A 17,536-nucleotide genomic window follows, 5' to 3' on the forward strand; every position below is an offset into this window, starting at 1 on the left:
TGTCATTGGCCGTCTCTCTCTCTCCCTCCCTCCCTCTCTTACTATTTTTTACCCTCTGTCCCTCACTCTTTTTCTCCCTTTTTTACCCTTTCTGTCTCTTTTGCTTGTTCTCTTTCTCCCTCTTTATCACCCTCTCTCTTACATTCTCTTTCCTCTTTTTCTTTCCACTGTCTCCTTTTTCCATTCTATTTTTGTACTCATGTACCTGTCTACTTGTAAAGATTATTGGTTACTCTCCCTCTTCCCCCCCTCTCTCCCTCTCTCTCTCTCTCTCTCTCCCTCTCTCTCTCTCAGGTGATGGTGTGCAGAAGCAAATTTCAGTGACCAGCTGAGAGAGCTCCAGTCTCCCACGCGGTCTGTACGCAGATGCAACATTGAATTATTTATAAGTGACTCTTCCTTGCCATTTGAGAGGAAATGCAAAAAATAGAAAAGCGTATTATTGTAGAAGTCCTCCAGACAAGTCTGTTGTCGCAGGGTGCAGCTAGTCAGTGTAGTGGAACAGAAAAACCTCACAGGCAAGATAATCAGTCAGACAGTCAGTCACCATCAATCAACATGTATGGAATCATGGCTGTCCTCCTTTGACACCAGCCCATAGAGGTTGTGGAGCCCTGTGATCCAGGGTTGTCTGAAAGCCCATAATCCTAAAAAATATGACAGAAATGGTATTTGAAGCACCCACTCACTTACACACACACACAGTGTAAACATCTATGTATCTAAGCAAGCAGAGTAGGTGTGTATTTGTGCATGCACGTTCATGTGCGTGTGTGCGAGTCTGTGTGTGTGTGTGTGTGCGTGCAAATGTGTATGGAGTGCGAGTAAGTGTGTGGGTGTTTGAAATACCATTTCTGTCACTTTTCTTAGGATTATGTTCTTTCAGCCAACCCTGGATCAGGCACAGGCCACTACAACCTCCGTACTGGGCACACAGTAAAATCAACTCTGACAGCAAATTATTTCCTCTGACAGTGAGCAGGATAAGTTTATTCTGACACGTTATCTCCTTTAGTCTCTCACCTGTCAGCAGTTTGAAGAGTTCAGCAATCACCAAAATTAACTTTCCAAAATGTGTCGTGATGAAGTAAATAATGACCGCATTTATTTGTTAGTCATTGTGTCAGGACAAACACTGACTGGATCCAGGCCTCAGTTGGAACGGAAATTAACTCTCAAGATTTACTTCTGCAAATACATTCGCACCATTGTGCTTGGGTTATTCTAATTATTCTAGGATGCCGCCATGAGCATTCCCATTTGAATAGGTGGGTGTATTCCTATGGACAAACAGTGGAGCTCCGAGATCAATGAGCAGGAAGTGGTTCTGATAATATTCTCTGCTCTGCACACTAGCAGTCTGCCTGCAGTGCAAAGTCAAAAATAGAAGATGACATCCTTTTTCCACGAAACGAGAGGCAGCTGGAGAGCAACAGGTGCTCGTACCTGAGAGGCTGATCTCTGTGTGCGTGGGCGTGGCACCCAGGAAGGACAAAACCGTCATTCACGTACATTTCATTCCACAGGAAACCTTTTCAGATTTCTTTCTACCAGGAACCCTTTCAGTCAAATGTGTTTATTGAGGAGAAGTGCCCTCCCTTGTGTGTGTGTGAGAGACCTTTTCATCTGAGATCTCATTGTATGATGTGAAGAAAAACAGAAAAACATTGGACAAGAGATAAGATCACTCCGCATGGAACTGAAAACAAAGCAACAGTTTTATTTAGAAACCTTTGAAAGTTCAATAATTAAAAAAATGTTCATTTCAGAATATGGTCATGTTGCCAAAACCAAACAGGATCATTGCATTTCTGTTGACAATACCTGTTGACCTGTTGACCAATATGTTGACAGAATTTTGTCTTTTATTACACACAACTGTTAAAAATATAAAATAAAATGCTGAACCCCATTTATGAAGAAGAAAGTATATATATTTTTTTATATTAACCACTCGGATTTTATATAATTTTCACAAGCAAATGTGCAAATTCCCTGGCAAATATAATGTAATATGCTGAAATGTGTTCAAGCAGATACCAGTATACAGGACAACACCATCATTTTTTTTTAGGTTTTTAAATATTTGTAAGACTATTTTTTTACAGTGGTTTTAATTGAATTGAGGTGGAGTTATTAAAATAATTAGGACAAAAGAAAGGCTATAATATAAAAAGCATGAGTGAACCTCTGGTCCTTGTAGTCCCCCCGTCGGTTTTTTCCATGGCCACAGGCCATTAGTGGCTTAGGTAAGCAACGAACGCCTAGAAAGGAGAAAAAAGTTGATGAATCTTACAGATGCTTGAATTTTAAAAAACGGATGACCTGTACAAATGTGCACTTGGCTCAGCCAATGAAAAATCCTTGACATTTTATTACCGAGCAGCACTATAGAAATCCGATGTACTGTGAGTGTGAACTCATCTTTTACTAGTCCCAGAGGATGAACAGAAAGAAAGACTTTTTCAGACATCAGATTTTACAGGGGTTAAAAGTTCACTGTTAGCATTGACGTGCGGCTACATTCAGCCCGACACATTAGTCATACTTAAATAAGATTTAAAGGCAGTTCTGCCTTTTTCTTTTCTTTCCTAAAATTAATTCAGCATTTCAGCAGTCAATGATGACCATGAAAGTATGTGAGAAACAAATAAAAATGTACAAAAATAAAAAATAAAAAAGTAATTTTGTGTTTGTTTGTCTTGACTAGGGCTGCCCAATCCTGTTCATGGAGGTTTGAATTTCAGTCCTAATTTGGCACACCTGATTCTACTAATTAGCAGCTCAAGGAAATCTCTACTGAGATGTTGAATGAGGTGTGCTTTTTTAGGGTTGGAGTGAAAACCTTCAGGGCGGTAGATCTCCTGGAACAGGATTGGGCAGCACTGATCTGGGCTCTGTTCCTCCCCACCTCTCACCTTCAGAGTAGCTGGCAGCCTCGCTTCTTCACCTTGGTGGGCTGGGGGCAGAGCACGGCCCGGATGGCCTCGTCGAACACCGTCTTCAGCCCCCTCTGCGTCAGGGCGGAGCACTCCAGGTACTTCACAGAGTCTGTCCGTGCGGCGTGCACATACAGGACAGACGGACACAGTGTCTCTCATCAGCATGGGGCATAACAGATCATCTGCTGCACGTGATCCTTCACAGATTGAAGAGTCAGGTCCACAGAATCGCTCACAGATATGTCAGACACTCAAAATCGACTGAAAGGGACTCGGTAAGGGAACCCCCCACAGAAAGACTTACAGACGCAGAACAGTCACTCACAGATTGAGTCAGTGTGTTTACTGTATATGCGTCAGTCTGTGGGGACTAAAGCGGTATTTATATTTCAAAAATATATTACAAAAAATATAATGTCTGTTTCCCATCATTCTGTGGAAAAATCCTTCCCGGCACAAAGCTGTTTGTGATTGCTCTTCCCAAATAGTGGGCGGGGCAGTGCCCTCAGGGCAACAACACCAGCCATCTGCAGCTGTTAACAGGTATTGCGACAGGAGCTGAATTAAACAACGCAACACCGCGGTTATTGGAGACAGGGCTGAGGCGAGCCTACCTATTTCCTTGGCCAGCGCCAGGCCTTGTGGGTAAGTGATTGGCGCAAGTTTCTTCTCCTTCAGTTTCTCGATGGTCTCCTTCTCATCCCTCAGATCCAGCTTGGTCCCGACCAGGATGATGGGAGTGGACGGGCAGTGGTGCCGTACCTCCGGGTACCACTGTGGGAGACGGAGACGGAGACGGGGATGAGGACTGCAAAACCAGGTGTGTCAGGGAGAGGGCAGGGGGGGACAGAAGGACATAGGCATGTCCTCCATATTGGCTGTCAGGCCTGGGACTGGGCACGCGGCTAAGAGGCGTGTTTTGGCTTGATCACGGCCCTGATGCTAACGACCCCTTTCTTTCAGGGAGTTTCATGCTGTGTAACTTCCCACTGGTGCTCAAGGAACTCAAATGGTTAATTTTTTAAATCATAATGCAAGCAGTGTATCATGCCAACATTTTCAAAGTGACAGCCTGCCAATCTTAGATGCTGACAATCTAGGTGGGTGGGAGAGACAGTTCTATGGGTGTGCCAAAGTTGATTATTAGAGTTCCTATCACATGCAGTACATTGGTGAGTCACTGTCACCTTTAATTTAACATTGGCAGTAAGTAATATTAGCAGTTTTAAGCATTGCTAGTTCAATGAATTAAAATGGTCTTATTGCCATGGAACGGTAAACTGACCTTTATTTGGTATGAAACAAACAACGGCAGTCATGCAACACCAGTCCAAGTAAATCAGTATTTACAGAAACAGAAAATATAAAATGGAAAAATACATTTTGTTGGCTCTTGAATCACTTCATCGGTACAAGATAGAATTCTATGGCACAGACCAGGAAAAACATCTGTGTGCAGAATGTTTTGTGGCCTTCTGTTCTTCTCAAGGGTGCTGTGGTTGTTATGAACCTCCCACCCACTATTGTACACCAGCACGAAATCACCTTCAAACCCCGAGAACCTTACAAAAGCCAGTGCTCATCGATGAGCCGGCTGCCGAAAGACTTTTTTGAACAACAGGGACAATCCCAACGGCCTTGCTGTTGTTCTCAGTGACGTAGTCATGTAGGGTTCAAAATGTTGTTTTTCCAAATGGTGAAATATATGGGCATGAAATTATTTACAGAAATGCAGTAACAGACAGAATGTGTCCTTCGTGTTCTTTTTTTATTTAAAAAAAACCTATTGCAGATATTCATGTATTGAAACAGCTGTCCTATATAAGAGTTCCATAATCTCAGGGATGACCCTACACATTTTAAACATTCAGAGGGTGCTGTTCTCCAGAGCAACACTCACTCACCCAGTTTGCATTCTTTCGGATATACATATATATATATATATATATATATATATGTGTATATATGTATATATATATATGCACATTTATACAGCTGGATATTCACTGCTGTGATTCAGGTAACATTCCTTGCGCAAGAGTGCAATGGTAACACTCCACCTGTGCGTCAAACCAACACCCTTGGAGTTGCAAGCCAAGCTCCCTGACCATTATGTTACACAGCCAACCCGAGGCTTGTCACATGTCCATTTTCACCCAGACTGTCTGGTATTCAGCCTCTATGTTTGGGTGGCAACAGAACGGCATTCTTATTGTTGTTCAAGAGATGCATCATTGAATTAAATTTTTTTTTTTTTTTTTTAATTACGTAACATTTCCTCTCCAAGATTAGTTAACCCCACCACCACTGCTTGTTGCTTCCTATGACTGGTACTCCAATATCAAATATCGCCAGTTTATCCTGTTCTGGATATATCTGTAAACAGAGGCAATAATAATCCATATTCTCCCAGTGGAGTATCAGGATCTGTTACAACTTATGTAAAAAAAATAGTCTTATTAAAAAAAAAATATGGTTATGGTATTGTTGATGAGGTCTGAGGGAAAAAAAACCTTCAATATAGCACATTGTGCCACTTAGGGGGGAATGTATCCAGTTTTGGCGAGGTGGAAATGTGATGATCCTTAGTGATTCACTGGGCAATATATATAAACATTTGGGTAGAGATAGAGATAGATAGGCAGGTTTTTTCTCTATACCAGGTATACCATCACAAAATGGCACCAAAATGCCAATTACGTTTATGTGAACACAGCTTCAGAGAGTACAGTATCATTATAGATTTTAATAAACAATGATTTTCTCAGGGTTGTGTTACTACTGATTTATACATGCTAACTCATTCTTATATGGGTTAAATTAATCCCAATTTTCCATTATACTATAGTATTAATGACCACAAAAGAAGAACAACAATCATTTGAGAGACCGAGTAGTGTACAACGCGACTTTGAAGAACGTTCCTCTGCATTCTGTACATGCACCTTCCTAATTGTTTTATATCATTACAGAGATTGCATTCGGGTATTGTTACCATGGTTACTCCATGGGAATGCTAGAGAGTGGAAGAGGGAGGGGGAAAAAACTGCTTAGGATTTTGTTTCGGGAAGAAAGTGGAATCTATTTGCATGAAGGCAAGGAAGAGGAGATTGCTACTGATGAGACAGATGCGAAAATCAACAGGACTCTGTAATCACAATTCTGTCGGGCTGTAATAAACAACAATGGATTAATCTTGAAAGTTTTATAACAAATGCCAGTATCAGTAGATTTTACTTTCCTGTCTCCATTATGCATCAATATCCCTGTGAAATGGCTTACTGCTCTGAATGCTTTAACAATTGTAAAACTCTATACTTTGTTATACAGACAGATTTTTTGTGAGCAGATGTACAGAAGTAACTCCAGGGCCTTAGACCCAACCACTGCTATTTATAGGGGTTCTCCAAAGCGGTTAAATCCCTGCTACGTGCTGCATAGTTCTGTGTAGTTAGGTGCAGAACTACCTTGTGCTTTAGAATACTGTGTGAGGTACTGTGCTTTTTCATGAGCTTCATTGTGATGCAATGATCTTATTTTAGGGTTTAGTGGCTTTGTAAATTTAGTTGACTTTCACTGGTTTACTTGTTAAAAAAACCTTCTCAGTGCCTTAAAAACAAACTTGTTTAATTTTGACAGTTGTGGCCAAAAGCCACTGTTGGTAGCACAAACAACACGTTGAGAGAGAAACAAGGGCTGATTTGTCTAAACAGACTTAGAAGACATGTCACTTACGCCATTTTACGCTTCTGCCTAATTTTACACACTCAGAATGCCTCTTGCCCTCACCTTATGTGATACATTTCAGAAAGTTAAATGTTTTCACTTCTTTGAGATTTTATTGTCACTCATCATTGTTTGTTTACTGGTCAATAACAAAACGTGAAATAATAAAAAAACATCAACTTGATTTTTCTTCTTGAACAAGAAACACGAGACTGAATCTGGGCTTTAAATGTGCCTGGTTTAATTGTATTTTGCTGCCCTAGAGCTGATGTTTTTAGGCTTAACATTTTCACGACTTGATGCAGTGCGCTTATTCATTATTCTAAAACCGATAGCATCTAACTGTGCCGCAACACCAATCATCCATTTTACTGACATTGTCGTTACTTTATGGTGACATAAATCAATAGCATGAAAACAGCAGTTTTTCCTAATTTACATATTTAAACAGTCATGTTGAAAGGTGTCGTTTGTACGAATCCCAGATATAAATGCAAGAAGCAGCTAAAATTGTGGATGCAGCTTGTCAGGGCGGGGAGAAGATGGGAGTGATTTATCGATCTGCGTGTTTTCAGAGTTTGTTTTAATCGTCGACATCAGTCACTCCGGTGCTTCTTAGCATCTCTGGAGGTCATAATTTCACGATCTTTGGGTTTTTGTGTAACATTGCAAGAACAGGGCCCTTTTAGGCAGAACGTGAATGGCCTTCCATTGCTTAGACATGACAGTGACAGCAGGCATGCAATGTCTGTGTTCCACAGTCCTTTACGCAGTTACCCGAGTCTCAAACCCAGGGCACACAATAAAATGCTCGGTGTTAATTCTTCTATCAGAGATCTAGTCTGTAGGTAATCAGAGCACTGGGTACAATTTAAGTCAGGAAAATGGCGAGCATTGTTGGGCTGAATGGCCTGTTCTCGTCATCATGTCATGTTATGCTAGGTTATGTTAGATAGGAGCAATCTCAAACATAGTTTAGTAATGTACTCTATCAGAGTTGATCTAACAGTGGATATTGTACTGCACGGGATGGGGTATGTACAGACAAAATGGCATTGATGAAGTTCATTAGGGTGTATTATTTCTTCCTGCAATCCCATGTCTGGTGTGAACTGATTAAGACCCTGCACATCATTCCAAGTTATTTGGACGGACATTGATGAACAGAATTTTTTGGTGCAGGTGTGGTACTGTGGCGAAACAGACTCACGGATGTTCGGGACTCAGATGTGCAGGCGAAGTGCAGCACTCAGCAAGGCTCTTGACCTGCAGAGCTTCATAAAACCTCCAGCTGTTTTTACACTTAGTAATAACTGTGATAAAAGTCTCTAAGCACATTCGTGTCTGTCAAGCAGATGCAGTATTTCATTCAAAGGTCTCACTGCAATAGAAATATGAAGTGGAATAAAATGGTGAGGAACGTGATAAACTGTCACTAGGAGTCACCAAGGACATACAGTCATATTTTAGCATCATTTATTAAATTGCAATATTAGCATTCTGGCTAATTGGTGGTACAGGACCCTACATGTAACTGGTTGATAGAAATTGTATTTTGTTTGTGTTGAATTAAGTATGAACGACACAGGATTAACTTAATACATCTAAAAACTCTCCTTTGGACGTGAACTACACTGTCACAAATTCAGGCAGTGCAGCAAACAATCGTGTTGAAGAATAAAAAAATCTGTTTTTACTGACAATCCATATTAGTTGAATTAGATAACTATACAAAAATTTTTAGAAATGCATCCTACATTAGTGGTGTTGAGTTACTACAGAACAGGATAATAAAAGCATGGAACATCATCTTCAAGAAAATTATCTATGACATTTCACTGTAATCTTAGACATAATTTATGCACAGTCATAACTGGAACACTGGGGTTGTGTGTAGGAGTGTTAGCTAGAGCATAAACGTATTTTTCTGGACTGCAATTCGCATGGCTGACAGTACTGTATAATGTTCACATCGCCATCTAGTGTTAGTTGCAACAACTGCAGATAAGATCAAACTCACTTTTCTGAACTTCCATGTTTCATGTAACCTGCCAGTACATAGCCAATGAAATTAAAAGGAACTATAACTCCCACTACATATTATAGACACGTCTGTAAGTATTAGAATGTATTACAAGAAAGCCAATAGTTCTGTGCTGTTAGAAGTGAAAAAAAGGTTTTCTCTTTCTCCTGGGATCCTTCCACAACTTGTTCTTTCTGTTATGTAACTGACACACCCACCGTGCAATTTGGCTGTATCTGCTTACCACATCAGTTATATGCTTTAGAAGTCATGCTTTTCCACAGAAGCAAAGATAGATGATGGGATCTTAAAGACTTTTACTAAACCACTTGCCTAAACAAACAACAACGACAACAAAAAATCTTTGGCACACAAAAGTGCTACATCCCAGGAGCAGGTAACTATGAGGATATAAACTCGTGCAATCCCAAGTCCATTTTACTTGTATGTAATGAACATATATGCCACGATTTAGCTCCTTTTATTCATGTTATTCTGTTTGGTAGGTCCAGTTTTATGGAAACAACATTTATACAGGGCTAGCTGTATACAAAACAGAATCAGGACAGTCCTGCTTAACACTGTTCAGGGGGTCAGTGATAAATTTGGGCCACGGTATGGCTGTGAAATGTAAGGGTCCTGAGGTGAAAGTGGGGTGCGATTCCCCATATATCACAGCTTGTGTGGTCTATCAGCCTGATCTTCCTGAATCTCCAGGAAACTCACGGCAAGCCTGATAGTGATGTTCAGGTGTCACGTACAGTGGTGTGATGGTGTGAACCAAGGTTAATGGCATTCCTTTTACACTCGCTGGTGCAAGTGCGGTGATTTCACAGCTGAAACTCACCTTGGCCCTGACGTTCTCATATGAGGCTGGGCTCACCAGAGAGAAACAGATGAGGAACACATCCTGAAAGAGGTAGACAATACACACACACACACAAACACGTTAGCACTGCGCTGCGTTAAATGGACATCATTGCAAAATGTTTGTTTTAACAAGTGTTTTAATCTCATAACAAGACCTAAAATCTTATTTCTTCCATTATATACAAAATATTTTTTAAGTTACTGTTTGCCTGTTTGCAAGTGACATTTTCTTACCCCAATGCTGTTTCAGCCTACTGGGAAGTTTTGTCTTATTTAGTAAAAAAGTAATAGAAATAAGATTTTAAGTCTAAATATAAGACTAAAATACATATTATGTTTTGTTTTTTGTAGTGTGGGGAAGGAGAGGGATGGAATGTATTTCAGGGGCAGCCATCCACAGAGCTGACGCTCACTGCACTACGTGGGTAAAAAGTTGTTGCTGAATTTTTAGAAATGAAAAAAGACTTTGACACACGGAGATGCTTCTTAGTGTAAGCGAGAAAAGCATAACGCGACAGACAGCAGGGGTTGCCAAATGTTTGTCTTTTCTTTTTGGTCTCGAGTCGGGCAGAAAACAATCTGTTGTCTCCCAAAAAAGAAGAGAAAAACCTTTCTGTTGCAGCGAAAGAAGGAACAGGTGCTTGGTATGGTGCACAGATGCCCGGTAGGTTGGGTGACGATGTCAGTGTGTGCGCATGGGCGATATTCGCATGAGTTTTAGTCATCGCGCGGGCGACTGCCAGTGTGTGTGTGTATGTGTGTGTGGACGAGGAGTTAGTGCCATGCATTTTTACCGTCTGTGGGTAGGACAGGGGCCTCAGTCTGTCGTAGTCCTCCTGTCCCGCTGTATCCCACAGTCCCAGGTTCACTGGTTTGCTGTCCACCATGACGTTGGCAGAATAGTTGTCAAACCTGCAAAGTCAGACGGACACAGAGCTTCGTCCCGATCATATTCATTCAGCACCCTGGACCTGTTCTGGGTCTAGATCTGAGATCATCCTGGGCTTCAGTCTTGATTGCTGATTGTTACGATTTTTCTAGTTTTGAATAAGATACAACGTGCATGCCCAAGTGTAGCAATGACAATGGTGATCTGTTGCTAACCAAGTGTATGGACATGTGCCTCAGTGTTCAAGATGCTTTATTTCTGCCCCAGTGTTCAGGATGCTATATTTTTTACCCCCAGTGTTCTGGATGCTATATTTCTACCCCAGTGTTCAGGATGCTATATTTCTGCCCCAGTGTTCAGGATCCTGTTTTTCAGCCTCAGTGTTCAGGAGATACTCACACAGTGGGGATGTATTCTCCGGGGAAGGCATTGGTGGTGTAGCTGATGAGAAGGCAGGTTTTCCCCACGGCTCTGAAAGACAAAATCCAAAATCACATCAAAATGAATGCAGATGAAATTATGCACTGATGTCAATTTCACAGATGAGAGTGGCTTATTCTCATCCTTAAACACAAGATCTGTGAAATCAGGCTTAAAATAAATGTGTGTGAGTCAAAATTCATGGGCAAAGAGTGCAGTGGATAGGACAGAATCTCCCTCATTATCTGTGGCCAAAAAATATCTGTCACAAATGATCCACTTTAAACCTCCCTTTGCCTTTTTAAAAAAAGATCTTTGTGCACCACCTTTATTCTTGAAATACTTTGTGTCCACTTATTCCCTTTCCACTCGGTGTGGAATGCTGAATCATATTTTCAGACCTGTCCCATTGCTGAGACTCTCTCCACCGGCGTACAGACTCCTGTCCTGCAGAACATGGCAGCTGTCACCTCTTGTCACTCAGCTGTCACGCAGCCGAGCTGCGCAGTCGCCTCTCTGGAGAACCGCCGGTTTATGCGCAGGCGACGCAGGCAACAGGCTGCAGCCATCTGACTGCAGGATACCGATACCCTGCCGAGTGAACCCCTTCCTCCTTTCGGCGGTCGCTACCGGCACGACCTGGAGGCGGGTCTGTGTCGGACGCGTACATCTGGGACCAGCGCTTTCGGGCGGCCCTCAGTCTGTGCTCCGTCTCGCAGCACGTTTCAGTGAACGTTCCAACGTTCCAGCTCGGGGAAGGTCAAGACAACGGCAAAGCTCGTCAAAGAGTCAAACTCAGCAGAACCAGACACGCCAATTCAGCCGCGGCAACAACGAGGGCACGCGTTCCACGGTCCCGCTGGAGGCTCAGGGCACAGGCGGGACGGTGCGCCGGGAGAAGCGAGCGTGCACAGTCACGAACCCGCAACTCCCGTCCCAGCCCCTCCTCGTCCCGCCCAGACGCACTCCCCGCTGCGCGGAAAAGTTCACTCCCGGTTACATAAATGCACGTGCGACGCTCGCAAAAATACTAATTTACTCCCCCTAGGAGAACGCGGACAGACCAGTGATCAGCCTGGACTGGTTAAACATTAGTACCCATAAAGCTGAATGCAACAAGGAAAAACTATTTCAGATTCCTCTTGCAGATATGAAGGCATGTGCTGACAGGAGTCTTGGAATGTAGAGCTCTGAGCCATTCTGACAGCGGGCATTTAAACAGACCTCAAGGGCACAGCAAAAACAAAAAACAAAAAAAAAAGGAGGGATTTGGAGCAACACACGGGGCTTAAAGATAAACTGCATGTACACACGGATTGATGTAGAAAATAATGTGATCTGTCTAAGTCACCGTGCATAAGAGGGTTCTGTTAACTCGTATTCAGAGTGACTAATATGGATTACCTTACTTAAATGCATTCAGTCTAATCCATTTATACAGCTGGATATTTTTACATACATACATACATACATACAAATATACACACATACATGCACACATATGTGTCGTTTTTTTCACTGTATTAACCTGTAAGTTGCAACACACACTGCACACACATATAACAAACTCAGAGCTTAAAGGCTTCTACATTAGCGGCAGATAGCTTGATCAGACTGTGCCCTAACTTGTACAGAACTGAAGCAGATGCCATTGTCTCCTCTCGGTAGGGGTGCGCAGCTCACGGTGCGGTCTGAACGATCGCTGCTGACAGGGGAAACGATCGCTTCAGAAGGACGGGGTATTCTGGGATGCGGGGGCGGCGGTTTCAGCCGCTGCTCGGTCCTATGCTGAGAGAGCGGTCTGAAGTGGGACTTGGCCAGACACCCCCCCCCCCCGTGAGGGTAACAGAAGCCCTGCTAAACTTCTGCAGCCGTAACCTTGGTTACAGAACTGGCCATATTGCCCAGAAAGTACAAGAGAGATAGAGAGGGAGAGAGAGAAGGTGAAAAAAGAGAACGTGAAGGAGAAAGAGAACAAGAGAGACAGAGAGAATAGAAGAGACAGAGGGAGAGAGAGAGATTGAGATAGATGTAACTTTAATAATTATCTATGTAATTAATTGTGGGCTGTTATTCTTTGTCACATTAGCCTTGGTAGTGCTTTACATTGTAAAGCTAAAGTAACTCTTTAACGCTGAAAATGAGGAGAGATCTGAGTGAAACTAAGATGCTGGTTTGAGCAGTTAAGCGAGAAGTTTCCAGCGTAACTGACTCAAACGCAGACTGCCTCGTTTTAGCCTGAGTCAAACCAGCGTGGTGAAGATGACTGCAAGCTTAATGGTGCTCTGCTTGGCAGCGCCTGCCACTGAACTCAGCCATGCTACACGGATGCTCGCGCGCCACTGAGAAAAATGGCTGAATGAAAACGCACAGAAGAACCACTTATAGCAATGAGATGGATCTTTTCATCTCAAAGTTATGCATGAAGACACCAGCCAGTATTCATTCAACATCTGCTCTTAACTTTGACTTTGACAAGTAAATGCACTACACTAACTCAGAGTGGCGAGTTAGTTAGATCACCGAAGAACTCGCTAAACTGTTTTAGTGAAGGAAAAAAATTATTTTGCTTTTAATCATCAGTCAACGTTAGGGACAAATGTCAGCTGAATCCCAGCCATTGTGCAAACACTAAAATCCTCTATAAAATAATGATGTAAGTTTTAATGTTTCGATTTGCTCTTGCTGAATCTACGCTCGATGTTTGGTTCCAACACTGTTAAGTGCACAAAAATGTAATGCTACAGTTTGTGTATAATGTATGGGACCATTTCATACAGATTACCTATAAGAGCCGAAGTGTATCAACAACAACAAAGCCAATTTGATTGTGGTTCTGTTCAGCGTAATGCTGAATTTATATGAGTTTGTTTTCACAGACTTTGCAATATTTAAGCTTTTCTTTCAATGAGCTGGTCGGCACTCTTCTGGGAGTTGACTCGTTTTAGGAAGCTACGAACGCCTGTCCCCAATCTCCCCAATCTTGAAGGGCCCAATTCCCACAACGAATGTGCACTAGGCGGGTGCCAAGGATGCCACACATTACAAGGAGCATACTACATGACTCCTACTACATGGCGATTGGCCCTCATGGAAATTCAGTATATTGTAAATAAATGTATAATGATAAATATATTACACATCAATGCATTTTAAAAATGTACATATGTTGAAAATATATTTTATTTCAATGTAATTTCAGTATAAAATATATAAATAGGTCTCTTGTGGGCAATGCTAATTGTCTCATGAACCTTGAGTCCTACCCTCAGGCTGGTCTCATTCAGACTGCAAAGGAAAGGGATGTTCAGGGGTCAAAGAACATCTTTTTTTGTTCTACTTGCACTATCTGCAAAAAAGGCTGTTTATTTCACAGTTATTCTACAGGTTTGCAGAGGGAAGTAAGATGGGTAAGATCTTGCATGCCTCTATAGCCCAGAAAATTCAACATAGTGGCACTTTTAGTCATTACAAAACAGTTTAAGTCCTCTTGTCTACAGAACTATACTGGTATGTGTCATCCTTTTGCCAATGTATGTGTGTAGTTATTAACTGAAAAAAGCCTGGCCACCATTTCCAAATTGTATTTTATCAGTAAATTTGGGATTTTAACTTATGTGGGTATGCGTCTGTGCGCACACTCATATGTGAGTGAATGATTATTAATTGTTACTGACAACTGTTGTTCTGTTTATTTGACTGGGGATACTTTACGGCATTACAAACACACCACTGTGAGCGTCAATCAAATTACCCACTTGTGTCTTTTCGACAACACTTGTCATTAATCACAGAGCTCTCCAACAGACACAAATAACTGCATCAGTTTACTAAGAGGACCTGGACTGCTCTTTTTGTGAGACACAGTCCTGCCACTGCCTCTAACATGAGAACACTCCCATTTTGTGGTATTTCTTAATGAGACTGATGCAATGATGAATGCAGCTCACTGAGTTCTCTCTACCTTCCACCTCTATTTATTTATGGAGTTCCAATAGTACTGAAACTCTATCAGGTTCCTGTGGGATCAGTATTTCTAAACATATTAAAAATCCTAAATTTCTTCTTGTTCAACAAAAAGGGAACAACCCAAGTTACAATATTGCCCTGTACCTGAAATATGTCATAAAAATAAACATTTAAAAACTAAGATAACAAAGAGGTTAAGTTCACTCCCCAGCAAAAATTGTATTCTTAGTGATCCAAAAAACAAGGGAAGCAGAAAAAACATAACATAAAATGAATCGAGATTATTTTTTGAGATTTGTTCTTTAATGTGTTGGGTACTGTTGGGTAATGTTATTGTGTCAGCTTTCATTGCACCACTATTACAGCATTGTCCTGGTCAGTGCATTTCATCTTGAATCCTCCTTTTTTAATATCTGCTGTCATTGAACAGTACCCCCCCCCCCCCCCCCCCCCCCCCTTACACACACACAACCAAACACTGTTGACACTTTGGCAAGTCTAGGTGAGTTATTTTGTTAATAACTATAGTCTCCAAGTTTTGCACCTTTGCATTTAATCATTCAAAGTTAAAGACAATTGTTCGCTGAGTTCATGTCTGGGTCACTCATTACGATGATAGCTACGAGTTTCTGAGGTAGACTGAGGAAGTTAGAGACTTTACAGGGATCATTTTCATCTTTGTGTGTGTGTGTGTGTGTGTGTGTGTGTGTGTGTGTGGGCAGGGGGAGGGGGGGGGGCTGAATCGGACCCTCTGCCCGGCCCATGGCGTTGGAGCATCTTAGTGCCAAACATGGCAGAGAAACGCAAAGAGGAACTTCACTCGCGGGGCGTGCATGTCAAAATAGCGCAAGAGGAACTGCGCCGTTTCAGAAAAAGAGACACTTAAAACAGGAAACGCTTTACAAAAAACGGCACAGCCTGCTTCTGTAGAACAACCCCCTCTCTCTGTTCTTTCTTCCTCTTTGCCTTTTACCTTTCTCTCTCTCTGGCTCTGAAGCTTGTCTTTTAAGGCAGTCATTTTCCCTCATTTCTATCTGAGCCTCTTTCACTCTCTCCATCCATATCTTCACTTCTATCTCAGTCCCCCGTCGCCGTCCTCATCTTATCTGCCCATCTCCCATTAGGTTCGCAGAGTCACTTCCTGTTCTCTCCGGCAAAAGCCCCGCTCGCCGCTGTCATGAGTGTTCCTTTAATGTTTGATAAGAGGGCTGCAGTGAGCATTTGAATTGAGGGCCACTTCCTACTTGTCCTATGGGTATTAGATGTTAAAAAGCAACACAGTTCTCGTGGGAGATCTATTCACCATGCACCCCGGTTAGTGCACGGTACACAGCTTTGAAGCTCACCCTCGGTTTTCTTTAAAAGTGCTGCATCGACTGACTCTCACACTGTGATACTGGGCCCAGTTCCTTTGCGGTTGTCATGGCCGGCGAAGCCAGTTATGGGACTGAGAGTGTGGTTTAGGTGTGCAAACTGGCAACGGTGTTCAAGTCAAGCGCTGCACAGTCATTGATAATCCCATAATCACTCAAGACTAAATTTTGAATTGAAAACCACCCTATAGTGCCGGTGTTGAAACTGGACCAGAATTGCCAACACTTGTTTTTTGAAAGTTCAGTTTGTACAGCATGGCATTAAGTAAATGCCATAGGAGAAAGGAACAAGTGCAGACTCACAGAGAGATATGGGCCTGTACAACGCCTCATTCTCATCAGTCATAAAAGAAAAATGTTTTGTCCATAAACAATGGGAATGATCTACCCGACCACATCAAATGGACACACAAGCAAAGTACAGGCAAAGCCATACTGCAGAGTTTGTGCTGGAATCATGAAATACCTGCTCGGGTTTACTGCATCCTACTTGAAATAAAATCTTGAAATAAACCGCGGAAAAAGGCTGATGTGACAAAAAAAGATGGCATCAAGGCTGAGCCGGAACAAGACGAAATTACTGTAATGTGTAATCTGCAATAATTAGATAAGCCATACACTGAACATTGCTGTTAAATTTTTTGTAAAACATGTGCTCGCTTGTGGATAATCTGTGTTTATAATTGAGTTCTCTGATTTATGAAACTCACATACCAACTGAGTTTGCATGGATAACGGATAACAATTCGAGTTAGAAACAGTTACCCAAATGACGTTGTCGAGTACCACTAGATTTACATACACGAGGAACTTCTAAATAAAATAATTCAAACCAATACAAATAATTCAGTGACTTACCCATCGCCTACCACCACACATTTAATAGCTTGCATTATTCCAACGCTGGATCAGCTTTTCAAACTTTATGAACAAGCGAGAAAGAAAAAACACAAGATGGTACAATTGGTGAAATACAGGAAATATCTCTCTCTCTCTCTCTCTCTCTCTCTCTCTCTCTCTCTCTCTCTCTCTCTTTCTCTCTCTCTCTCTGGCGCACAGAACAAGCAAACAAGCGAGCGAGCGAGAGGGAGCATACTTTCGTTTCGTGTCTCATCTTGCGAATAGGCAGCCAAACGTGTCTCAATTTGTCAGGTGCAGTGTAAACTTGGAAATGGAAAAACCTTCCACATTGTCATAGATTTAAAAGTTAGACATATGTCAACAGTTAATTCACACATGTAGCCTAAATGTTTTTGTTCGAACGGCATTGTTATTTTAAACGATGTTCATTTAAAATGTATTTATTTATCGTTATCATGTTGGT

The 17,536-nt window shown here is 41.9% G+C and overlaps 1 protein-coding gene across 1 annotated transcript; it reads right to left on the bottom strand.

Moving 5' to 3' along the window:
* Positions 1 to 1,696: 1,696 nt before the first annotated feature.
* On the bottom strand, positions 1,697 to 17,227 carry rac2 (Rac family small GTPase 2). Its single transcript, XM_035398522.1, has 7 exons — positions 17,071 to 17,227; positions 10,850 to 10,921; positions 10,356 to 10,473; positions 9,539 to 9,601; positions 3,557 to 3,716; positions 2,919 to 3,051; positions 1,697 to 2,264 (listed from the first exon to the last, which is right to left on the bottom strand). Exons 1-6 carry the CDS (start codon positions 17,103 to 17,105, stop codon positions 2,921 to 2,923), a joined length of 579 nt encoding a protein of 192 aa, XP_035254413.1. The 5' UTR covers positions 17,106 to 17,227; the 3' UTR covers positions 1,697 to 2,264; positions 2,919 to 2,920.
* Positions 17,228 to 17,536: the final 309 nt, after the last annotated feature.

Source organism: Anguilla anguilla, chromosome 17 (genome assembly GCF_013347855.1).
Source record: "Anguilla anguilla isolate fAngAng1 chromosome 17, fAngAng1.pri, whole genome shotgun sequence".
NCBI lineage: Eukaryota > Metazoa > Chordata > Actinopteri > Anguilliformes > Anguillidae > Anguilla > Anguilla anguilla.